Source organism: Amblyomma mixtum, chromosome 4 (genome assembly GCF_055824585.1).
Source record: "Amblyomma mixtum isolate Tamu chromosome 4, ASM5582458v1, whole genome shotgun sequence".
Taxonomy (NCBI): Eukaryota; Metazoa; Arthropoda; class Arachnida; order Ixodida; family Ixodidae; genus Amblyomma; species Amblyomma mixtum.
The window spans coordinates 60,763,445-60,789,450 of record NC_143015.1 but is presented as its reverse complement, the minus strand read 5'-3'; the positions used below and the strand labels follow the sequence as shown (position 1 = coordinate 60,789,450).

Here is a 26,006-nt window from a genome sequence, read left to right as displayed (position 1 = left end):
CGGTTACGGCTGGCGCGATGACAAAAACAGCGTCATTCTCTCGTTGTGTGTGTGGGAACATGGAGTTGTTTTCTTCTCCAAAACATCGTTGCAGTCAGATCCAAGGAATTATCCATGTTTCATGAGCGTTTGTTGATGCTCTAGTTGTGCGAAGGTGTGATGCACTGACCTTATGAGAGGCGTGCTTTCTGGTCCGAAACGAGGACAGCTTAGCAAGGCACGAAAAAGAAATACTGAGGATGACCCACTCGCTCGGGTGGGAAGCACTTATTCCGCCATTCGGCACTGCGCAAATGCTGCTCCCTTGTTTGACCTGGATTCTTCCTCTGGCCGAAAATTGCGCCGGCAGATCGGCAGTTTCGAGCCATAGTTCCAAGAAACGGCGTGAGCGAAGCTCCTTTACGCAGTGGAGCACATGGTCCCGGTATATATGGCATTCTCTGTAGCTAGCTTACTTCTGCGTTGACCTGGCCCGCATTCCCCCCCCCCCCCCCCCCCCCCTCTCTACTCTCTTTATCTCCTTTAGTTTTAAGCGGTGGCTGAACTACTGCGTTTTCGTGCTGAGCACGGTTTCGTTATTTCAATTTTGGCCTCGGCAGCAGAACTTTGACCAAGGCGAAAAGGCATCACGCACTTGCCGACAGTTCTGTTACGTTAAAGAACGAAAACGTTTCGAAGTCAGTCCGAAGCACTGCATGAAGCCGTTTATAAGCCGCTGACGCCTTGGGGCAAGAATCAAATTATTCTTAAAAATTTGTGTGGTGTTGTTCTCCTTCTGCTATAAACTGAAGCTGAGAATGTTCTGGCGGGCCGATATTTTTCAACTAGTTTTATATTTTCTAGTACACAGAAATATCTTAATTAATTAGAAGGGCACTTACCGTGTAGTAATGCCGTAAAATTTTCGATTGGTTACTAGAAAGTGCGCACAGAGGCATAGGAAAGCAAGATAAAACGAACAAAGAAACATTGTGAACAAAATAACCACTTTCTCCACTTTCCTGAGCTGTGTTTGAGAGTTTGTCGTGCGTCCAAATATCTTCTGTTGTTATCTGCGCCTCTTTGCATAACCAGTCGGTAAATATATATTTGAACAAAACTACGTGTCTGTGTAGCGTAAGATACGATGTAGCGTAAGATACGATAAGGCCTTGCTGTGATAATAAGGCCTTGGTGTGAAATGTAGCGTAAGATGCGATGCGTCGGGACATTATGGAGAAAAAAAAAAAAGGTCTAAGTCATAAGCTCTGGCGATAATGAAAATTTACTTATTTGCCTGTTTAATAAGCACAAGTTCCATATGTTTCATTAAGCTCAAATTGTGTGTTACGTTCTTGGAATTCAAGATCGTTAAACTGATGACTGCCTAGGCATGCATTTTTGGCTTTACCACTGTCCTCACTTCTGTGAAGCAGCGCTGTACCTAAGTAGAAGCTACTGACGTGAAATTAGTATTTAATAATAACACTCACTTCCCTTCATGCGAAATTAATGGTATAATGAAATGAGCTATCAGTTCTAAATTTATTTACACGCTCTTCGGACCTCACTCTTCCGGGGTAATTAAACCTTATGCACTGCTTATTTGCACTTTTCTTGCTCGACCTTTCCTATTTATGATATCTATTAGTGCTTTGTTTTCCTCTATTCTCTAGTTGAATACCAGCAACGCAGAAAACGTAATCAAAAACGATCTTGTATACACTTAGCTTCGTTTCTGGATTGGATCAATCCTTTACTAGCATAGTGTTTTTTATTAAGCAATTAGATTTATAATTTTTAAACACATTCAAAAGATATAACGTGTGAGAAAACTTACTAGTTGCCAAACTCCGAGTCTGGCTCTTACTACGCAAGCTCCTGGTTTTTAACAAGTCCTGATCAGAGGCTTTGATAGATTTACTTTTCGCTCTAATTACGTAATATATAAACATACCGATAGTAAGTAGACTTATTTGCACTTGATGTGCGTGCTCTTAGCAGCCGCGTCTTTGATGGCGATCGCTCTGCAATCACAAGCTCTATCAGCTGCTTTTTTCACCACGTGCCGACGACAAGTTGTCTTTAAATTTTCCTCATATCTTTTAATATACTAAGCCCGCAAAAAGAACAACTTTCTAGTGGTGTGTGATCCGAGCTGCATACAAGTGACAGAAAGTCGCAATAAAGAAAAAATTTCAAGAAATTTTTACAAAGCTGGCACTGCCTCCGGTAAATACATATCTTTCTTAGAGGTTGATCAATATCTGGACCCTTCAGTATTTTAACCGAAATGCTGTCAATATTTGTGAGGCTTCAAAGTTTAGAACTAAAGTAATAATTTGCTCTGCAGCTATTGAATAAGCTGGTGATAGAAATGTTTTCAGAAGACATTTTCAAGATATGATTTGCTTAATACGCATCATAAACAGACATGCAAAACAATGCAGGTGACGTTGAGACAGGGCAGTGCCCCGATTGCATACAATGAATGTCCTAATTGGTTTTCTGGTGAAATCACAGCTAAATCATTTTAGTCAATATTTTCGGCAACTCAGGTTGAACGGCTGCAGTAGATATAAAGTTTTCGGAATAAAGTGGATCGAGTCTAAACTTGATTTTAAAACAGCAAAATCCAAATTTTACATGCTGATATTGAATGAATTATAGCTACACTTCAAAAGCATTGGCCGTTCACATTATCCCCAACTTACACGTAAAGCACGTCAATAAAAGGTTGGTGAGAACGCTGGTTTAGAAGGACTAAAACTCACGTTTTTGGTAGTTTATATTTAATGAGATTTCGCTCATTAAAGAAAGCTGAATTTGTCACGCGTTTTCTTTAGCGCAAGATAAAGAGCGCCACCTCGAGTTTCGGCCGTCAGAGATACACATTAGCTTCCTTGTTAATAAAACGTTTTCTTTATATTTTTCGGATCGTCATTATTGGCACTGAGTAAATTGTGAAATCTCGCAGTCTTCCATTCATGGCCAAAAAATGCAGATATCTAGTGCTTGTCTTCTATACGGTAGACTAAAGAATGGTGGTCTCACGTCATTTCCTACACCTCTCATTTTAACAAAACTTGAGAAATCAGGCTCTAAAAATGGCGTTGTATATGGATGAGCTTAAAAAAATTTACCTATGGTTTGAAAAATGGTCATCCCGAGTAGAATTGCGGGTGCAATGGCGCGGCAATCGCAGCGTCGGCGGCTCCTCTCTCTGAGTCATCCGCGCAGCCGAGGAGTTGGCGGTGGCTCCGCGCTGCTCTGACGTCAGTCGCTCCTCGCGCATGCGCAGCTGGGGCTCTCCAGGGCTCCACAAAATCGCTCATGCCTAGCTTAGTGTTGCTTCCGCAACAAACGGATTCCTCCTGCATACGCAACATTGCGTGCATAAGGCTGATCCATGGAGACACTTCAGCTTAGTGCTGGATGAAAGCTTGCCTTCACGCTTGTTTGGCGATGTGCTTAGCCCGCCTTTGTTCTTACATTTATAGTGGAGATAGACCGTTTCCCCGGCCGCCTATGAATGCGACGGCATTTGAGTTTCGGATGCCACGACTTTTTTTGTTGCTTTAGAGAGAAATGCGCTGAGGCGGTGACAACAGATCTCAGGACATTGCCTTTCTTACAGCTATTGCTGACGCCGTCTAGAGGTTTATGGTTGTTCGCTTTCGGATGTCGCTCACTGAGCACGACTTCTTTCGTCATTTTGCTACAGAAATAGGAGGAAAGGGATGGCCTCGATTTATGTTTTAAAGCACTTTTGCGTTCGCCTGTTCTCCGTCCGAGGCATCACTGCCGCGAAAGGCTGTGAAAGTCAGCGTTAAGCATTAGAAGAGGGTCACAGGAATATAAACTTCCGAAGGCCACCTGTACGCCGCATTAGGTGCACCGACTGCATTGTTTGCATTATTCACCATAAACAGCACAAACGAATAACGGTGGCTTTCTAGGATCCACATTGAATGCATATGATCTCTATTTCTATGCCAGGAGAGCAGATCCTTCGAAATTTAAAGTTTTTGTTACCATAGTAATGTAGGCAAAGCACTTGCTGTTATTTCTTTAAACACCTGAAACTACTTCCTGTTCATTACTCGAGTAATATATGAAAACAACATCATAAAGTGTGGACAAACCAACCTGCCATAATATCAGTCGTTTTCCCGCTAGAAGGCTGCCTAGTGACCGCGAATTGCTTCGAGCCCTTACACCTCCGCTACTATCTTTAATTAGATGTAAAAAACGCCACACAATCTAAAACGAGACTGAGTTCTGCCCTACAATTCATGCATAGCAGGAAATAAAATTATCCTTGATATATTTCTTGTATGAAGTATATTGACATATTATGTATATGACAAAGGATTGCAAAATACTGAAAGCTTGTCAGAAATTTTTGTTTTTAGATTTTCACTGTTTTGGGAACAAAACAGATGTATTTTTATAGCCTGGAGTTTCGGCGGTTTATTTGTCAAGCTTGGAGTATAGAAAAACTTCTTCCCAAAATATGTCGAGAAGGCATTGCATCATTTCTGGAATTGAGCTAAGTTGGCACAAACAGATCAATAGAAGTGAAACTTCAAAATTACTTATGTTATCTGAGCTATTTTCTTATATTCAAACGTCAAACTCAACGGCAAGATACCGCGTTCCCCCACTGCAGAGTGGGTGGCTTAGTGAGTCGTCATACCTACTCTTCTCTGTTAAAAATAGTTTGGGCAGTTATTTAGCTTTTTCAAAAATTAAGATTGTCGACACAATCTTTTCTACAAATACGGAGAAGAAAACACCCCTTCTGCCCTCAAAATTTTCTGCTACGTCATAGGGTTGGCATGAATTCTTTTTATTCCTTGCAGCTTTGTAAAACGGGGACGCCGATACTGCCGGTGATGCTGCCTTTACTGACTGTGTTCAAAACGGACAAATCATAATAGCAAGATAGCGGTTATCCTAGATTGGTTAAATACCCTCTCACTTGCCGCGAAACGTCGCCGTCCTGGTCTTGACGGCTCTGCGGACTGTAGAAAAATTCAGCTTAGAGAAGCCGCCAAAGTGCAATAGGGGTTGAAATGGCCAAATAGCTGACAATGAAGAGAAGTTTATTGGACTGATTATTCATACAAAGGGACCATAGTCCCTCACAAAGACAAAAACAACAAGGCAGCGATTAGTGTCGCTCGGTACAAACAAGCTATGAAAGCAGTCGCCGTTCACACAAAATCATTCACAGCACAGAATGTTCAAAGGGTCCATAATGTCCAGGCATCGCGGGGGGAAGCACGCTCACTGAATACGATGAACGCGCACCGACACCGCGCACCACACACTCAATACGGCAGGAGCCGCACCGTCACGCGGCCCCCGCTGGCGGCGATGAAGCGGGTGGCGAGCAGATCGCCGGTGACCTGACACCAGGTAAGTATGCTGTCGAAAGCACAAGTAAACGCATCCCATGCAAGGCAGGTCGTCATCTTGCGCCAATGAGAAAACCCACTATTGTACCATTTCTGACACCAAGCTGAAAATACTTCCGCTGAGAAGCTAGATATTGAACTCATAGCAATAATCCGCAGAAACGTGTAATTCAAGTTTGGGGGAATCGCCTCAACTAAAGTCAGTTGTAACAAATATTACGCAAGGAAACGAAAGTGTGCAACGCGCGAAGGGGATGCATTCATACGCTCTGATGCATTGTTTATTGATCTGCTGTGACTTGAGAAGCCCAAGCCTAACTGCCGCCATGGTTCAGTTGGCTACTGTGCACTGCTGCTGGGCGCGAGTTGTCACGATCGCGTTCTAGCCGTGACAGCCCTATTTTGATAAATGCGAAGTGCAGAATCGCGCTTGTGCTGTTTATGACCCCAGCGCTTGTTGAAGCATCACAGATGATCGTAATAGACAGAAGCCCTCCTCTACTGTAGCCCAAACAGCACACACGCTGTTTTCTAACTATTATCCCAAAATTCTCAAGCAGTTTTCAGGTGGCTGACGGTGCGGGTCGTTTTGTAAAGAAGAGTACACAAGTATAAAAAAAATGCGACACACGCGTATTTGTGTTTCTTTTCAAAAACGGCCAGGTGACGCACATTCTTGTTGACAGCTGAGATGACTGAGAAAGGGTGAATAGTTTCAATCATGGTGATAGTTTGATTTTATTTGTATCCGAATCGCAGTGGAGCGGGAAGAGCTCCACTGCAGAATTCCAGACTGCGTGCGGGAAAGGGTCAAAGGCTCATTTCTCCCAGCTCGTCTTTATTTTTCCAAGCTTGTGATCAATCAGTCAATCAATAAATCAATTAAACAATCAATTAATCAATCAATCAATCAATTTATTTGCATCAGTGAAGGTGATGCTGGGAGCGAAGTCAAAAAGCCGACAAAGTTGTTCGCTGAGAGGGACCACGCTCTCGGTATTACTGAGTATTCGTGAGTATTACTGTATTATTGAGCTGTACGCAACACCATTCACGCCACACGGCGATTGTCTCTTCCAGGCTTCCTTCGTCTTCACGCACGTTGTCTTTAATATTGTCACCACCATATTCTTCCCTTGAAGAATAGAACTTGAAGTCTACCTTCGGATCGCTCAGGCTACCTTCATCCGAGAGGAACACCCCCGCAATATATCGCTGCACAGATGGTGCCATGTTTGTTTGAAAGTTTGGAAAATCTAGTGCTTACAGGGTCAGCCTCAACACACGAGGAACACCTGCGATAGCAGAATCGACATTTAAGCTAGTTGGTATAACATCATGGGATAAAAGGGCGCGTTCAGGACGACGGACAAGGAGCATCAAACCCAAGGGCTTAACGGTCTTTCTTGTCCGTTGTCCTGACTGCGCACATTTTTCCATGTCCGTTTGCGATCTAGTGTAAAAACTATGATTCACTAAAAGCTCGGATGAAAGGACGGATGCTGCCATCTATGCTTTAAATCCGAAAACGCCACTTGGCCAGCACAGCTCGTCAAAAGCCATTTAGAAAGCAGCGAAACACCCATGTCGAGGTGAGCTCGTCATAAGCAAAAAAGTACACATTACTGGTGACGAGATGTAGTCAATAGCTGTTAAGGGGATAAACCCTGCACTCATTGAACGAGGCGACACCGTGCGCATACACAACGTCATCCATCAGTTAATGCACCGGTTAATAGTGAAACAATCCCCTTAATGCCATTTCCTCGGTGTCAGGGTGGGATAGCCGCCCGGAATTTCCACCACATGCAGCGCTCTTCATCATGAGCGTAACGACTGAGGCTGGGAGTTGATATTAAAACTGTTAGAAACTCCGCTTCAAAATTTTTTTTTTGTCCCTGTGCCCACTTCGCGGTGTTTCCAAAAGCTGTAGCAATTGATCGTAATTATTATCTGTAGGGAGGTTTTTCTTTTTTTTTTCACCCATTCTCTTTCCTCTTGAACTCTTAACTTATGGATTTTGGTTACAACAACGGTTTCACTCATTTCGTTGCCAGGTGGTTGTGCGTTTATTTACAATCTCGAAGACTGTAACTAGAGCACAGTTTACAACACTGAACATGGGCGTTGCGACAATCTGTAAGCCTTGAATTTTGGTTCCATCCAACCGCCATTTTCATATACGTCGGCCCTATGGGATGTCGCAAAATTTGTGAAATACATGAACCCTGCTTGAGATTAGGCATCACGCTATCGCAAGCACAAGGCCCCTTCTTTTGTGACGGGTTTGCGGACATGGCCAGAAGTTTCCGCTTCGGTGACATGAAGAGTGTCCTATTTAATCCCTTTATGCCCACCAGTTTTCACTGTATCTCCTGCCAGCAGCGCGTTGGCTTAAAATTGCACGGCTTTATTTGTTGTAAAGAAAGTTGCAAAATGAAACGCAGTCATTCCTCTTCTAAGCGTTTATAGAGATTTTATAGAAAGATAATTATTTCTGTCATCTTCACACACCTAACTGCTATGGACAAAGACACTTTTGAGCGAGAAGGAGTTTACGAACGCTACTTTTTTATGTAATGTAAGCCTTCAGTTTTAGAATCAATATATCGGCAGACCACGCGACGACAGCATTCCATTTTTCTGTATTAACGTTTTTGCTATCGTCAAAAGCGTTCCCTATTGGTTTTGTATGGCTCATTGAACTGCTTGATGCGATCGTTAGAAACGCGATAAAACATTTTGATAGACATCAAATAATGGACCATTATCTTTAATATTTCAATAGCAGTACCTAACAATGTTTAAATATTTAAAATTTTTTACCGAGAATGTTGGACACGTTCTACCCTGCACGCATTCTATTTACGGGTAGTGATCACGACAAGGTCTGTTCACGGTCATGCACCGAATAAATGACGAATTTCCAAAGCCATGGGTGGTTTATATTTGTTAGTGCGGAACTGCCGACTCTTTTTATTCACGTCCGTGGACAGCATTTCAGCGCATTTCCTTATAAGGAAAACCTAAGTTTACTAACTCAATTGTTTGTTTGAGCTAGTCAAAGTGCACAGCAAAACTGCATACCTGACGGCTCTTTTTTGTGAGAAAACTACTGCACACAGCGAAGCAAAAAGTTCTGACTGCCACCCAAGACCGGCACTTCAAGTCGCAGTTTCGGCTCAGTGGCGATGGCTTTGGAATCAAAAGCAAGACTTCAAGGCTTCAGTCCTGGTTGTTCCGAGAAAATTCTTGCTTATAACTTCATACCAGGTTAAAGACTTTGAAAAGGCTGGGGTTTGCCAGACCACACAGCTATTCAGCAGAAATACTTTTCCAGAACATGCCGCCGCGGTGGCTCAGTGGTTATGCAGATCGGGGGCTGACCCGAAAGACGTGGGTCCGATCTTGGCCGCGGCGGTCGAATTTCGAAGGAGGCGAAATTCTAGAGGTCCATCTACAATGCGAAGTAATTAAGTGCACGCTAAAGAACCCTAGGTGGTAGAAATTTCCGGAGCCCTTCACTACGGTGTCGCTCATAGCCTGAGTCTCTTTGGGACGTTAAACCCCGTAAACCATAAACCAAACCTTTTCCAGAACTACGTCTTGTTTTGCCTGTTCAGACTGCCTCCCAAAATAGGTGCCACTTCCTCTTAGGTTTTCCTAAAGCATGAACGATGGTGATTTTGCGGAGGGTTACAATAATATATCACTTGCGTTGCTACAATGGCGCCGCTAATCGTAGATCGGAACGCGTAATTACTGACACGTGATTTCAGTGAGCTTAAAAATAACAAGGTTTGGCGTAAGTTCAAGAACTTTGCGCTGAGGAACATAAATAATCCCAGTGCCGTTAATCTCGAATATAGGAAGCTACAAAAGATAGCATGTTTTTGGGGGCGTAACACCGGTGCGACCATGACATCGCCGCTCCCTTTATGCCTGTTCATACAGGTTTCCAGCGTAGCTGTCTCGTTACCGTGCGATCGTGACTGCCTTCAGGCCAGCATGAAGGAATCCTCACAACCAGGCAATGTTGTATGTAGTTTCATAGAACATTTCGCCGCCGATGGCTGCCTCGTCAGTGAAAGATGTGGTGCGTCTGAATTTGGACAGTGCGCGCTGCCAGTCGCCCAACATTGAACCGTAAAGGAACGTCACCTCGAGCTACAAAAGCGGCGTCATACCAGTCTTCCTCTGGGGCGTGACACCGGCGCGACCACGACACCGCCGCTCAATTATGGCTGTTCATGAAGGTTGGTGCGATGCCTCAATACGGTGCCGATCTTTTGTACGTTTTACCGGTCCCGCCCCATGTGATTTTTGCGCAACTGTGCTCACACTCTTCTATAGAGAACGCAAAATACTGTCGAAAGCGACGCTTTTTTTTTAATGCGTAGGACTGTGTTTTTTATGCTGCTGCTGCTGTTATTGTGCGGAGACGTTGAGCGGGATCCAGGCCTTGATAAAGACTACTCTTCGACAGCTTCTAGATGGCCAGACTGATATTAAGCAGAAATTGTTATCCATTGAGGAATACCAGGCTGAGAACAGGGTTGCCATGCAGACACTTAACACGAGGTTGACAAAACTGGAGCTACAGATTGTCCGTTCTGATGTACTGGAGTGCACAGTTGTGAAATGTCAGGAAACTACCGTAATCAGTTGCATCAAGCCGAGCTGCAGAGCCTGAGGGATAAATTGGATGACGTGGAGAAGAGGAGTCGGCGTTGAAGCTTGCTTTTCTTTGGCGTTAAAGATACAGATCAGCAAAAATCAAGCGCAACAAGATAAAATCATGTGAAAGGAGTTTGTAGAGAACACATGTAAAAAGCGGTCCATCATTGTAAAGTTTGCGTCACATAAAAAAAAGTCAGCAGTCTTTGCAAAAGCAAAAACACTGAAGGGTACTTATGTCAGCATATCAGATGAATATTGGTGCAATGTAAGAAAGAAAAGAAAAATTTGCTGGTAATACGCTAAAGCACATTGTGATAAATGTGATCGTCCGGTCATCAGATATGATACTTTGTGCCTGAAGGATGGAAAGTATGGCTACGATGAAAATCAAGAGCAAGCAAGGAGCGTGGGTTACGCCAGTTAAATCCGATAATTCTCAGTTGCCTTTTCAGGTAGTTAATCGCTGCAGCATCGAAAACAAAGAAAGTTGAATTTCTGTATCTTGTTGAACTGACAAATCCATTCGTCGTTCCTGGATGTGAGACATGGCTGCATGGTGATATTGCTGTTCCGCTGCTTTTTCAACAAAATTTCCTTCGTCATATGCACAGCGTAGAGAGAAAAGGTTTTTAATGTTATATATGTGTGCCGCGGAGAACCGTAAGGCATAGCACACTTACCCACTGTGCTTACGACAAACTGATGCTTAAGGTTTTAACGACATCGCGTTGGTAACGCGGTATTTATTCAAAAGTTTATTCTATGTAGCCGGCGGAGAATGACTTTATAGGATCCAATATTATGTAGACACGCGTCATTCAACTGTTTTTCCTAAAAAGGCAAAACAATAAACCAAAGTCGCCATTGCTGTAGAATCAGACCATAACCATATAGTGGTCTGAAGCATAGATAGATATGTGTCCGAATGTAACAGCTAATTTCGTGGGACTGCACAGATTACCAGTTAAAATATGAAAAATACCAACCAAATGGAATATACTAAGGCTTCTTCAAAGATATCCGGCGCACATTTTTGTTATATAACATCAGCCGTCTTGTGCACACGTGCTTCTTTCTGCTTTTCATTCTTGTTCATGAGCGCGGAAGCCTTCCTCAACTTCATTGTGCACATGTGAACAGAATGTGTTTACTGCTTAAATCATATTATGTATTCGACTCCCTGATATTCTGAGCAAAATTACTGCATTAGCTGCCATATTTTAAGTCGCCACCCAGAAAATCAGGGCATCCTCTTACTGCAGCCATTCAGAGCCGTTTACGAGCGGGTTCTGCACAAATAACAGACAGGTAGACTTTGAAGCTCAAGCGAAGATAGAAACGGATATCTTACGATCGTCTTTTGTACAATATCTATACACATTAGAGTTCAGCAGAACTTCTGGAGCGCTTGTGCTCACGGTGATGTCTCGGAAGGGTTAAATTTTGATCGAAGCTTCTCTGTGTTTAAATTGACCGTTTTGTGAATAAAAAATGACGCCTAATAACAACTTAGCAAATATGCTGAAACAAAACCCACTTACATTTAAGTAAATAGTGTGATCTTCATCACCAAAAATACTTCCAAGTCATGGTCACTGGCCAATCCCCCGGCGTGACTATGTGGCATCAAGACTGAGGACATCATCATCATCATCATCATCATGGCCCATGTAACCATGATAGAAGCGATGAAAACGAGGTCAACGGTTGACTACTGCGGTGCCGGCTTTTGAGAACATCTATTTCCCTCACTTGGCTTTATGATCGGGATACGCGGCAATGTCGGAAGTACAAGGTGCGGCTGGTGACAACGGCTCGCAGGCAAGCTCGCCGGACCCCACAAAGTTTAGAAATGAAGCGCCGTCCCCTATGTGTCTTCTGAGAGTGAAACAAGAGCTAGCGACCATGAAAGCGAAACCTATGCCGGGAGTATTCACTGCCCCTGACAACGACGACGGCTCCGTGATCCACGCTCTCGTGATCGGTCCACCAGACACGCCGTATGAAGGAGGGTTCTTCCATTTTGTGTTCAAGTATACCCGCGACTACCCAACTGTGCCACCACGAGTGCACCTGTCTACGCCAGGCTCGCAGGGGGTGCAGTTCAACGCTCGCATCAACGACGCCGGATTAGTTTGCCTGAAAATGCTTGGCATTTACCGCGGACACTGCTGGAACCCGGCCTGCACCGTCAGCACTGTGCTCCTCGCCCTCCAAGGCGCTCTTAACAAGGATTGCGGTATCGAGAATGCCAAGCGCGAGCATGCAGTGATCCGCCACAGGGGTTACGTAGAGCACGAGACAATCAAAGTACTCGTGTGTGACGCAGTAGAAGAGTATCTTAAGGATGATTCCATGTACCCGGCTTCTTTCAAGAACGTTGTGTTGGAGAAGTTTCTCGAGTTTTACAGCAAGTATGAAGATTTGGTTAAAAGCAGGCTGCCTGTGAGTGGCTCTGAAATGAAGTCATATTTGGGTGCAACCATGGGCACCTATGAATACCCAAAGCTGCTGGCCCGACTGCAGAAATTACGAGAGCAAGTGGAGGGAACGATTACAAGTACTGACAACCACCGTGACAGCGACCTTGTGCAGGCAGGAGATTGAGATTTTTACGCGGCATATTGGGTACCAGTGACTGAAGTCGAGACATCTTGCATGCTGTCCCACAACAGAGACTAAATGCAATATTGACCAATACGAGTTAGAAAAAATACGACAGTGAGCAGCCTTTTACAATCAACTTTTCGCTGTAATCACATCATCATGGCGCTGTGTTCCTAGACTTTATTTTTTTTCGTATTAGGCTTTGGCGAATGCTCTCAATTCTTACTTATTTGCACCGAAGATAAGAAAAAGGCAATTTGACGACCCGCGTGATGTTCTCCCTCCGTAAACATGAATGCCGAGAGTGCCTTTAGTTTAGCTCTCCAGTGGTCAGTAAGCAGTTGTTTTTTATAACATTTTAAAAAAAGTCTGAAAATTTAGTTTACGGTAGATTATGTCCCAAATACGTTTTTATGGTTTAGCACTGTGGTCTTCCAAGGGGCCACAATTATATGAACAGTAGCATGCGGTACATGCACAAGGATAGGATTCTAGCATGTATGAAGACATTGGTTCTTCTAGAGCCCATGATATAACTTTTCTTAACGAGAGAAACGAGGCGCTCAATCATTCGGAGAAGTTCTGGAAGCGGTTGTGGAGTGCAGCACCTCCCAATAGGGCAGCTGTGATGCCTCTGAGTCTGCGCCTTGCTGTCGCAAGGACATTATCCACATCTTCGAAATAAAAAAAATACACTTACAAAATCGTTTCGTCATTGTGAATATGAAAAGATATAGCATTTGTATGATTTATTGTACATATGGGGCGATCAGCAAAAATAACCAATTCTTAAGTCGCTGTTCGCCTCAGAGGCTACGGAACTTCGGCAACGTCCAAATTTTTTTGAGAACATAGCAGAATGAGAAGTGGGGTAGTATCGAGACTGTCAATTACTGCAGCGCCGTTAGAAGCCTCAGAAGTCGAATAGCAACAAATATTGCCACCAGATCAGTCTATATCCGGTGACAATGTGCGCGACACTTCTTAATGTCTCGTCTATCAATGCATTACGTTTCAAACGAGCGCGAAAGCCTCATTCGCTATTTTATCCATTCGCGGAGCGCTTCATACAATCAGCCGTACAAAAGATGGAGATTAGAATAAGGGTATTATACAGTTCTCACTTCAAGCCGCTGTATGAGCTTCGCAATTTTTTTCCTCCTAATATATCTTCGGTCAAATGTTTTACTGTCCCCTTGGTTTGTTTCTCCGCGGCCAGTGGGGAATGAGCCCTCTGGGTCAACTGGCGTAAAGAACAGAGGTTGGCGGCATTGTGCAGGAGCAGGCTGGGTTAATCCTGTTTCGACGAGAGCGTCGTTCCAGATTTGGTCACACAATTATGGCGACACCCTAGGCCAGGCTATTCAGGCTCTTCAGCTTGAAACCCAGAATCTTCACGGCGTCGACGCTGTGTAGATCAGGGTGGTGAGCCTAGGCCTCTTGCAGTGTGGATCAGCGTTAGTTTCTCAGAGAAGTGTACTGAAGCGCTTTGACTTTGCGCTGCGAGGCCGTGCAGAATTTTGAACTACAGCGCGACACAATGGAGCCGAGGCGTTCGTCTGTTCGGCGACGGTTACTGTATTTGAGCGCACGCGAACACGAATAAGCAGCCGAACGCGTCGTTAAGGCCAGAGTATTACATTGAACGAGTGCTACGATAAACACAAACTCTACAGCATGACTGAGAATGATGCAAAGAGTGCGGCTATCGGCAATTACGGCATGACGTAAAATGAGTAACTCTGGCTGCAATCATTTCATGCTGACCCATAGGATCGGCGGCGAAGTAGGCAGTTAGTTCTTCATCTAAGTTTGCTGCCCTTCAGTTTGTGAACATGTGAATTTCTTTTTAAACTTGCATGTAACACTTGTTGACCATCCGAGGAAACCGTCACAAACGGAGACGCTGTCTTCACGAGAGAGATGGCTTTTCGTTCGCCGATTAGTAACGCTGAAGCGAAAGCAGGAAGCGATGTATTCAACTTGTCGATGTGAGTTGCAGCAAAAAGGAGATAGTGGCATAAAAAAAAATTTGGCGAGAAAATCAAAACATGAAGTAAATGTATGTGAGAAAAGAAATAATCTCTACATTGGAAAATTGTTTTTTTTTTTTTCGTGGAAAGGACATGCTGCAGTATCTGTCTCGCATAGCGGTGCATGGACACCAGAACCGCGCCGGAACGGAAGGGATAAAGGACGGAATGAGAAGAAAGGAAGAAAGATCTGTCGTAGTGGAGGGCTCCGGTCCGCTGTAGTGGCTCAGTTGTTAGGGCGCTCGGCTACTGAGCCGCAGTACCCGGGTTCGATCCCGACCGCGGCGGCCGCGTTTCAATGGAGGCGGAACGCAAAAGGCGCCCGCTTGCTCTGGAATGTCAGTGCGCGTGAAAGATATATAGGTGGTCGAAATTACTCTGTACATATGTCGCCAAATTCGTACATGCGTACAAAAAAAGAAACGGAGGAGCATGAATATATCTGCTTGGACGCATGCTCGTATAGCTAATGGGGTACACATGCATATTAGCCAGGGTACGTGATGTGGATACAGTGAATAAGCATTCACACGCAAATGGTTGCAGCGTATTCCTAAAGCTGCCAAACTCCTTTTATTTCATATAAGAGGAACTACGAAGATAATACAGGAGGCTATCTGTTATATGTTATAGGAGCATATCTGTTATGTTTGGTGGCATGGAATCAGATGTGGAAGTTCACGCATAGAAAATCATTGTGAATGTTTTCCGAGCAAAGCTATCAGTGGTTCGGTGATGGCTTGTATTCAACAGCCGCTGCGGGAGCGAGCAGTTCTTAGGTTATTTTAATTACACATTTATACATTTCACAGCGCCCGGTTAGACTTTCGTCCACAAAAGAAGCAGCTTGCAATTTAAGACGATGACCGATTTAGTGTAAGGTGGCGTCCGCAGCGACCTCCGTTTCCCAGTACTTTCTAACCGCTGAGACACAAAGGCTCATCGCAAAGGCCGACGCCTATGATTCGGGAACCGGGATAAATGCCTTTACCAGAAAAACAAAAGCCAAGAAACACAGCTTTGCTTCTCCGAGGTGGTTCGAAGTCTTCTCTACGGGGAGCACTATAAGACTGAGGCAGTGTTTCCTCGCCGTCTACGAAGGCCTCCTTCTCTTAGCAGGAGGCTCGATGTTGTCGATGCAGCATTCAGGAAGCGCAGTGATGAAGACATCCAACGCTAGGTCTAGGTTCTCCTCCACTAGTGGTCTCCATCCAGTTGTTTTCATCACTTCGCCCAGGTTGGCACAAATAAATTTCAGGGCATTTTGCCGGAGAATGGTAGCGTTCAGCTTGTCGGCGACAATCAGACTTGACACCGCACTCTCGGAGTTGAGCTTTCGTATGGGGGCGTCTTCGCACGTGTCCCGAAGGCTCTGCAAGCCGTACTTGTCGGCCGCTACCATGAACGCGTCCGCCATATTGTCGACGTTTCGCGATCGTCCAGTGTTAATGAAGCGGAGCAGTTCTCCAGACACCTCGCGCTAAATTTCTACCACAAATAGTTTTGCCTTGCAGATTTTCGAGCTTATCATACTCGAACATAGCTCGAAAACTGGAGAGTGGTATGCCAGTATCGCCTTGTGCACACGACATGCGCCATCGCCTACATTCACAGTAACGTCACTGCAGCTGCCACTATCCAGAAGCTGGCCCAGGTCTTCCGAGAGACGGCAGTCAGCGACACTGACGCTGGTTCTTTGGCGACCTGTGTGCGCGAAGGCGTAGTCGGTTAGGGTCAGGTCATAGCGGATCGTGAGTGTGTCTTCAGGCGAAAGCTGCGCAGCTTGACTTTGCAGAATGCTTTTCGTTGTGGCACCCAAGAGTCCACGGCTTCCTGCACCACTGGTAAATGTTATTACCATGGTGCTCCTCTTGAGGGCATCATTATTAGTCACATCGACGGCGCACAACGTTACCTCCGCACTCACTTTCTTGCTGTCCTCGTAATGCAGGTAAAAAGACAAGGACTGACATTCACAATCTGTGTGGTTGTTCTCTCCACCAGTCTGAAACGCGAGGTACCATGACCCGTGCGAATGGAATTTAGAGCTTACTATTTCTTGTCCGGGCCGTTGCCAGCAGTAGGAAAAATTTTCGATTGACCACACGAAAGAAGATGTCGCGATCTTCTTCTTGGCCATCAGGTCGTTTTGTCAGGGTGCGTTCCAATACTCCCAAGTAGACGTCTACTTAGACGTCTTGCCGGACAGCGGCCATTTTGAGACTCGTTCCAATTTTCACGAAGCCGTCCAAGAAGACTGCTTCGCCGAAGTCCACATCGATGCAGGCTAACTTCCTGTCTAAAGATGGCGGAGCAGTTGGTGCAGTCAGAGCTGAGTGAGCCGTGCTCTTGGCGGGCACTGGAGCCCGGAGACGCACCATCTTTGAAGTGTCAGTCATTCCGTTAAGTTGATTTTTATAGGAACTGGTGGCAAATAAAGCCGTCTTTGTGGACCTACGATTATATTTGTGAATTGAGCGAGAGGAAATCGTGCGTATGAGATCGTCTGCTATGCAGGTGAGATCGTCTGCTGAAGCGGTAGCGATGAACGCACCATTATTGCAGAAAAAATAAAATAAGTACTAGCAAACTACTAACAGCGCGTTTTTAACTTGTTTTATTAAGAATTTTTAAGAACATAGGAGTGCAACTATTCCCAAATGTTAGTTCAGTTTATATGCCGCAAGGTGGCGCGTGAAGTAGACACGTTCCAATATGTAGACATGTAGACGGCTTCCTAGACGTCACACTAGACGTCTTGTCGGACGTGTAGAGAATTGGAACGCACCCATAATCTTCCATGGAGAAGTGCTTCGTGGCAGTGCGATGCAGAAGACACTCACCGGCGCTGCATGGGGATAAGCAGCTTGAGCCTGGAGCAGATCCCTGAAACGCGCCGCAAATATCTCGCCTGGGTGACTCATCCCCGGAAGCTTCCGGCACACTTGTCGTTGTTGTTCACCTTCTAGAATGGCGCATACCCACCCAGGGGGATCGGCCAAGAAGAGGGGTGCCTAGAGGGTTTTTGCAGTAGCACGCGCAACGAAATATCATTCCTTCTTCTTTTAGTCGTGAAAATATACCTGGTCGTGGGTTCTTCAATATTCCAGTCTTATTAAAATTGATATGTCAATGACAACCCAGCAACTAAATATATTCCGGGGGAAGGTTGACTATATGATAAGCATTCTCACCTTCCATCATTTGCCCATTGTAAACCGCCTCTTTCTCCTTACACATCTCTAGAAAGGGATAGTAAGAACCAAAGTCCCAGAGCCTACTGAGAAGTCGCAGAGCATTACAGGCTCGCTAGAATAGAATTCCCGGCGGCGGCCCGCACGTTCAGTAAAAAAGAGGAAGTTTCGTAGAGGAAATTGCAGGCAGGCGTTCTTCCTGCACCCAGTGTGCGTTGAATACACATGAGAACCGCTTCATGCGTCGTGCAAAAGGCGGATAGCACATCAACATTCTCTACTCGTACTGGCGCCGCCATCCCCTGCCCTTCATACTGATTTCTGTTTACTCGCATGACACGCGTAGATGAACGGATTGTGTCCCCATTTCCCAATAACGTCAACGTACTTCAAGGTACGTCAAGGAACTTCCGTGTACATCAAAGCATGTCAACATTACCTCAGGAAACATTACGACACACTGCGATGAATGGGCACTCATAAAAAAAAGACAAAGGCAGGATTACGGACACACAATAAAGTTGTACGTATCTCTTCGCTCAGCCATTGCATTACTCGAGGGAGAAGTGGCTCCAAAACCACCATAGAAACTCAGAAAAAAATCGATGACTAGCGTGAAGATGCAGCAATGTATCCGGCTAAAAAAACAGGAAACATTGAACCGCGAACAAGAATTGCGTCGAGAAAAGTTCGGAAGAGCTTTCTATCAACTAGAAAGCACTTGTTTTTATGCGAAGCATATTACAATAGGTAACCCAAGCCCTTCGTGACGGTTACACGCCGTGCACACCACGTGACACAATGACGTCACGACAGATGAGAGACGGGGCTCCAACTCGTGCCGTCGCTGCGGTTGCACGCCGTGCAGACCACGAGGTATGATGACGTCACACCACGTGACACAATGACGTCACGACAGATGAGAGACGGGGCTACAACTTGTGCCGTCGCTGCGGTTGCACGCCATGCATACCACGTGGTATGGTGACGTCACACCACGTGACACAATGACGTCACGACAGATGACAGACGGGGCTCCAACATGTGCCGTCGCTGCGGTTGCACGCCGTGTGAATCACGTGGTATGGTGACGTCACACTTCCGCGCATTTCGAACGCGCGTTCACACTCGGTGTAGGTGAAACGCTCGCTCCACCGGGCAGGCGGACGCGGCTTCCGTGGCAATCCAGGCGCTCACCCAACGCGCGTCTCGGGGTTAGTCGGCGTTCCGCTGTAGCCATGCCGTTGTCTTCCCCCACGACGAAGGCTTCTAGCGGTTGTATTAAAATGACCAAGTATTCAACCAAGGAAAGCCATGTATTACCAAGCCTAGCTATCAATATGCTTCGCATCTGACTAGGCTTAACCTTAGCTAAGCCTCAGCCATTTTTTTGTTTGTACACCAAATACTACCAAGGAAGCTTTTCGCCGGCCAACACACACACACGCGCGCACGCGCACGCACGCGCACGCCCGCACGCACACAAACGCTCACCTACCCATTATCCGCAAAAGATAGAGCCGGCTTGCACGCGAAAGATTTGCTTGAAGTTCACGTTTCACTGACCCGGCTTCGAGTTCTCTTTAAGTGAATGCGTCTGATAGAGAAGAGCCGGGCGAGATGCGGACGTTAAAGGGACCAGGAAAAATAAACGTCTGAGCGCCCAAGAAACACTAGACGACAACTGGCGCCGACCTGCAACAACGACAGAGAAAACTGCGTGTTTTTTTGTTAACACGGGAGACGGGAACCAAGGAAGGAGCTCAATGCTGCCCTCTAGCGTCTCCCGCTCGGTGCTTGAAAACTTCCCAACAGCAGAGGCGTATTCCGTGCCGCTCAAGCACTTCAAGCGTACAGTTCTTTTTTTTTTTTGCATCGGCTTGAACTCCAAGAGAGAGGGGGTCTTTTCGTGGTAGGATATCCACACATTTCTGCCGAGATCAGTGGCACCATGCCTGCTTTCCCAGTTGCAAGTGAAAGCCGGCTGTTCGCTGTCAACATCTTGCTCACTGTTTTTTTCTTCGTAGTTTTTATAAACTACAGAAGTAAGGCTGCACTCCGGCAAAGCGGCAGCTTGCGGTAACTTTTCTGGGAGCGTATACATGTGATTACTGTATGCTTCTGCGTTTTTTGATAGCTGCTTTTTATATGCTGCTACAGAGGAAGGTAACCCCTTCAGAGGAAAGTTTAACGGAGAGTAGTGTAGTTATGGCTTCGTTATTTCGGTTTTGAATGAAAAGGAGACCATGAGCTTGTCGTCTTAGGCTGCTTGGCTGCCACCAGTGCTTATCTTCAGAGCTAGCTGTAAAATACCTCTTTTAAAAAAGTATGCACACAAAGATTCTGAATGTTCTTTTTTTCTTTTTCCCAGGGCCGCTGCACGCCGATTTATCACATTCTTCCTGAAACCAGATGTTGCCAGATTTGGCTTGAGTTATCGTAACACCGCGCTGCTGCTTCTGTAATGTGCCAGCTTATTCTAGGTGCCTTCGGCGCCTTATTATGGGAGTTTTTCGTCCACTTTACACTGAACGTGACTGAGGCTGGCGGGAAATTTATTCTTCATGACAACCGAAGACGCCTGTTGCTATCGCCGCCTCTAAATTCTTCAGTTCTTTGTGGGCGCAAAGTCCGCTCAATAAAGAATTCCTATCTGTGCCTCGTTAGTCTTCCGATCTTTTGTCTGCGACGTTGTGACTACCAGGGGGCATCATAGTTTTCAACTTCTTTTTGCCATTCTAGGAGCATGTTTTGGTCATTCTAGGATGCATTTAGCAGTTGCAGGAAATGGGGGTCATTATAACGGCAACAAATCCGTGCACCTGTGTACAGCGATGGGGCACGTAGCACACTTTTGAAAGGCTTCCCAGAGCAAGGATGTCCTTTGAGTGTGCACGGCCTGTACCCCAGAACAAGAAACAAGACCTCTGTGAACGCTCTTTCTCGAGCACGTTGAAGGCATCCTGAAAGCAAGGCGTGATGGAGTGGTGCTTACCGTGTTGTATCGCGATGCTCCTGCTGCTCTTCATTGTAGTCTTTGTTCGTCGCGACAACAAAGACAGGATTTCTCGTTTCCGGAACGTCTTTGTTTCCAAAGATAATACGAAGTTCTTTGTTTCAGGCTTTCTGAGGTTCATAATGACAAAGCTGTCATTACATTGGAAGCTGCTTGATTATGTTTTGAGAGAGTGAGTAATGAAATATATTGGCGGGAAACAACTGTGCAGCGCGGCGTCCTGTGGCACTCATGAATATGTTTCAACCTTATACGAGCTTCGGTGAGTCTTAGTCCAAATAGCGAGAACCGCTACTATGGGAGTCTAGAATAGAGAAGATAAAAGAACTGCACATCTAGCGAAGAATGGTTTCCAGAAAACATTTTCAATTGTGATCTCTATATGACGTGTTTTTTTATTAACATATGAACTATCTTAGAAAGTAACAGCGCAAAGAGACGAAGGCTGGGGCAAAGAAAGACATCAGGAACTTAGTCAATGAACTAGCTTTTAGCAAGATTTTAAAGCTTACTGACGTCCTTAAAGGCCGAGATTGTGTTCCTGAAAAATAACACCACACAGCTAACCACTGTAGTAGCCCCATCATGCAGCCGACCTGTATTACCGGCACTTTCAAAGCTTAGGCATGCTATGGGCTAGCCTGGTGCTTGATAATACAGTTCAGCCGCTTAACTGTGCTACAAGAGTGGTTAGTAGAGTGCGAATATTTTGTTTTTATTTCTTCCCCCACATATATAGCAATTTCTGAAGGTTTTTGCTGAAACACTGGGTATTCTTATGGCCTTTCCTTTCCTCACACGTTACACTTAAGCAGGGCGGCTGCTTGCAGAGCTAATATTGTGACGCAGAAGACGAAGCTGGCAGTGGTGTGGCACTCCCCCGCACACTGGCCAATCCCCCTCCGTGGGTATGCGCCATTAAGCCTGAGGGCAACATCATCATCATCATCGCTTTCTGCCCTCCTTGTGGTAGTCTACTTCGGTGTTGCTCTCCCTTGTGCTTTTCTTTTGCCTTTAGTATGTACAGGTGAATAGCAGCCTTTGTCTACCGATTCTTAGCCGATGTCCCTGTGGGGGTATGTGCCATATTTTCAAAGGCTATCAACAACAACAAGAACGGAGCGATCGCGCTAGGCCAGTGGCCATTAAAATCACCTCCTGTCAATCGTTCATCGTGCCTTATTTTTCGGCTGGCCGCCTTGTGCATAAATCGAGTGGGAGGGTGAGGGTTTTAGCGAACGGGAAATAATTTTCTCATGGATTAGTGAACTGCAGTGGGGCCCTAGTGAATTCTTGAATGTGCACAGGGTTTTGACGTTGACACACAGCGGTTGACGTGGTCTTGCCGCTGATGAAGCTCTAGAGCCGTTGTCAGCATTTAACTGCCTGGGCACACTGCAGGATCAGTAAGGATAAGGGTGCATGGTCATCGTCATCAGACTGACTATGCCCACTGCACGGCAAAGCTTCTCCTTTGTTTCTCCAATTGACCCTGTCCTTTGCCAGTTGCTGCCACCGTATCCCCGCAAACTTTTTAACCTCATCCGTCCACCAAACTTTCTGCCGCCCACCTGCTACGCTTGCCTTCTCATGGAATCCACTCCTTTAGTCTTAAGGACCAGCTTATCTTGCATTCACATTATATGCCCTGCCCAAGCATATTTCTTTGCCTTGGTTCCGACTATGATGCCATTAGCACGTGTTTGTTCCATCACCAACTCTGCCCGCTTCCGGTCTCTTAACGTTGCACCTACAATTTTTCTTTCCATAGCTCGCTCCGCTGTCCGTAACTTAGGGGGAACCCTTTTCGTTAGCATCCACATTTCTGCTCCGTAGATGAGTACCGGTAATACACAGTTGTATACCTTTCTCTTGAGGAATATAGGTGAACTGCCATTCATGATGTGAGAGAATCTGGGTGCATGGTAATTGTCCGTTAATGCCAATTTTTTTTGAGATCCAGTTTAGCTCCGTTACCTAAAAACCAGCTGGGTTTTAAACAAGCAACCCACACGTAAACCCTAATTGTCATCACCGCACTTGTTGGCGGAAAAAAAAAAGTAGCAGTGCCATTGGAACAAAACATGATAATACATCCCCACACAATAGTTTATTAAAAATGCCAAAGTGCTACTGTTTGCTTTCTGCTCCTCTTCCTCTGATCTTCTAAACAACCAGCAAGTCGCATCCGCCCGTACAGTTCTGGAGTTCTGCGCCGTTCAAGAAATTGTGTGAAGTAAGACCCACATGTAACCCGTGAAGATGAAGCTGCAGGAATTTATTTTATTCCGTAAGCGCCGCGACTGCCATGCTGCGTAAACGCCGGCCTTGATGGCCCAAACCACCCGGTCATCTTCACGCTCGATCCTACTCCCCACCCCCGCCCGTCGCTTTGACCTTTCAGGAAAGCCATCCATCGGCGAGCACTCCAACTAAAATCTCCAGAATCTCATGTGCAATCAAATTCAAAGTCACAATGGGAAAGCCAGCTGCCGTCCAGAATGGCCAGCATCAAGTCACTACTCACCACGCCAGCCCAATACCCTAGCTATGGGCCAACAAATTTGCTTACCTGTCGTACCCCCCCCCCCCCCTTCCTCCACCCTCGCATGAGAGCAAAGTTTATCGGTGCAACTTTCAGGCAATAGCATGCGACTAAACGCAAAAACATCAAAGGTAAAAACCTCATTATAGGAGCGTATCTTGTTCACTCAGTTCCTCGCTTCAGTCGTTCAATGCGTCTGTGCCTGTTTTTTCTTACAATCAATTGATAGTTTTCTCTAGCTTTGCTGCCCCCTAGGCCCAAGTGCTGGCTTGTTCTGGCATTCCACGGCGATGTTTATCTTTTTGCCAAACCCAGCTCTATCACTTCACCACAAACCACAACCACCTGAAGGATGCTGCTCTTTTGCATCGTGCGTTTCAGGAACAAAGTATATAAAGAAGGTGCCCAATTTATTTCCGCTTGCCAAGCGGCTGCACCTGCTCCACGTCAGCTCCGATTCGAGCGGCTCTTGGTGCTTCGAACGCTGCGAGCAGTCAGAGACACCACACCGTTTAGAACGGTACCGCTACAAGCATCGAAGCAGGGGCGGAAAGGCCACGGATGCGAATGTGGTGGTGAAAGTAATAAGAAAACCACTCAGTGTTTTTTGTTCTTTTTTTCTCTTTGTTTCTGCGAGAAAGAACGGAAAGCAGTGATGAGCTACGCGGAACGAAAGAAATAAAACCGCAAGGTAGATGCGATTGGAGAAAATAACAACCAAATAAACCACGACATCGATAGTGCCTAGCGGGCGCCTGGGAACTGAGCAACACGGCTCGTAATCGATTTGCGCAGTTATCTCGGCACCTTGGGAGTTGGCTTTCATGTTTTTTTTTTCTCTTGGAGACGTAATCACTGCTTTCATTCGAAGGCACTGTGCCGCCGTTTTAGAGCGTGAGCTTTGCTACTCAGGGTACAATTTTTGATTTCGATGTGAGTGAGACAATTACCTTCATTGCCTGACAAGGTCAGACCGAACATAACTGCGTGGTGGTATGGCCCATACTATGATAGTAGGGCCAAGTGATCATAAGACTATGACTACTGGGTACCTGACTTTCACCTCTGACCTTGGCCCTGGACCTTGACCTTGACATTTGTTTTGGGACACTGGGCACCATGTCTACAATGACATTCAATGCCTCACAAGGTCAAACCGAACTTAACGGTGTGGTGATATGGCCCATACTATGATAGTAGGGCCAAGTGATCATAAGACTATGACTACTGGTTACCTGACTTTCACCTCTGACCTTGGCCCTGGACCTTGACCTTGACATTTGTTTTGAGACACTGGGCACCATGTCTACAATGACATTCAATGCCTCACAAGGTCAAACCTAACTTAACGGCGTGGTGGTGTGGCCCAAGCTATGGCAGTATGACCACGTGGTCATATGAGTATGAAAACTGGGTATGTGAACTTGACCTTGACATTTGATTTCGGACAGTGCCCAAGCAACGCAGGTCATTGGCCCAGTATTGATAATGATTTGGCAAAACTGTATGTACAGAGGACTACACTGAAATCATGCCTTTTCAATATTAGGCCAGTTACCTGTGCTGCTTGGGTGGACAACATTTTTAACAAAGCTTTCGCAGTATAACTAGGCTCTAGCCATGTTGAACCCCAGTCACTTTTTTTTCACAGGTCATGATAGCGTTTTGTAGTGGTCTTGGGGGGCTGGTTTTCGCATAGTGGTTTTAGGCGCTGCGCTGCTCTCGCCGCGTCAGCACAGCGGAAAAGAAAAAAGGAGCAGATGCATCACGGAGTGAGGTGAATTCCTCATTCTCTTTCTCGGCATAATGTGCAATTAAATTCGCCTGTTAAACACTTGCAACTTTTTCTTCGAAACCGTGATGAAAAAGGCATGCTTCCTTCTTTTTTGCTTGTTTTTTTTTTCATCTCACGCTCGTTCTTTTTTTCTCTCAGAACATGGTAGACCTCCTAGGGAGGAGGAACTATATATGACGGACTGTCCGTGACAATGTTCAAACCATTCTGCTCTACTGTTTTCGCTGATAATTATTGCAAGAACTATTTCTTTATCGTCTACAGGAAGGACTGAAACATATGAAACAGTTGATGTATTAAAAGACAAAAGAAAGGCTGGATATACCGATCACGACTACAGAGGTAGTGCGCGTTTAATTTTAGTGAATAAAGAAATCCTGACAGGGCTGGTAATTTTTACAATGTTTCCCTGCGGTACTGCAGGGACCAAAAACAAGAGAAAAACCAAACTACGTCGCTAGAAAAATGCGGATGAAAATGTGACCGCCCCTGCCAATACTACTACTCGTCTACTCGAATAACCAAGCTCCATGGTATAATCGATATTTAAACCGCCTTTCTAACAAAAAGAAAAGACTTTTTCAAATTGCTAGGTATTCATTAAAACCTGAGCGATGGACTGCATATAAATCAGCTGCCTTGGCCTATTCCCGTGCACTAAAGACTACTAAATTTTCTGTTTTTAATGTAACCTTCCCGAACATCTTAAAGTCTAATCCTTAACGCTTCTGGAG

The 26,006-nt window shown here is 45.5% G+C and overlaps 3 protein-coding genes across 3 annotated transcripts; 1 reads left to right on the top strand and 2 right to left on the bottom strand.

The window, feature by feature from the left end:
* The first annotated feature begins 11,861 nt into the window (after nt 1–11,861).
* LOC149346585 (ubiquitin-conjugating enzyme E2 Z-like) lies at nt 11,862–12,689 on the top strand. The gene has a single exon (XM_089541384.1). It carries the CDS (start codon nt 11,862–11,864, stop codon nt 12,687–12,689), a length of 828 nt encoding a protein of 275 aa, XP_089397510.1.
* A 3,126-nt stretch (nt 12,690–15,815) lies between these two features.
* On the bottom strand, nt 15,816–16,139 carry LOC149346584 (speckle-type POZ protein-like). Its single transcript, XM_089541383.1, has one exon. It carries the CDS (start codon nt 16,137–16,139, stop codon nt 15,816–15,818), a length of 324 nt encoding a protein of 107 aa, XP_089397509.1.
* A 63-nt stretch (nt 16,140–16,202) lies between these two features.
* Nucleotides 16,203–16,862, bottom strand: LOC149346583 (speckle-type POZ protein-like B). Its single transcript, XM_089541382.1, has one exon. It carries the CDS (start codon nt 16,860–16,862, stop codon nt 16,203–16,205), a length of 660 nt encoding a protein of 219 aa, XP_089397508.1.
* Nucleotides 16,863–26,006: the final 9,144 nt, after the last annotated feature.

Excerpts from the sequence above, each read along its gene's own strand:
- LOC149346585 (XM_089541384.1), top strand. The coding sequence starts at position 11,862 with ATGTCGGAAGTACAAGGTGCGGCTGGTGACAACGGCTCGCAGGCAAGC.
- LOC149346584 (XM_089541383.1), bottom strand. The coding sequence starts at position 16,139 with ATGGCGGACGCGTTCATGGTAGCGGCCGACAAGTACGGCTTGCAGAGC.
- LOC149346583 (XM_089541382.1), bottom strand. The coding sequence starts at position 16,862 with ATGGCCAAGAAGAAGATCGCGACATCTTCTTTCGTGTGGTCAATCGAA.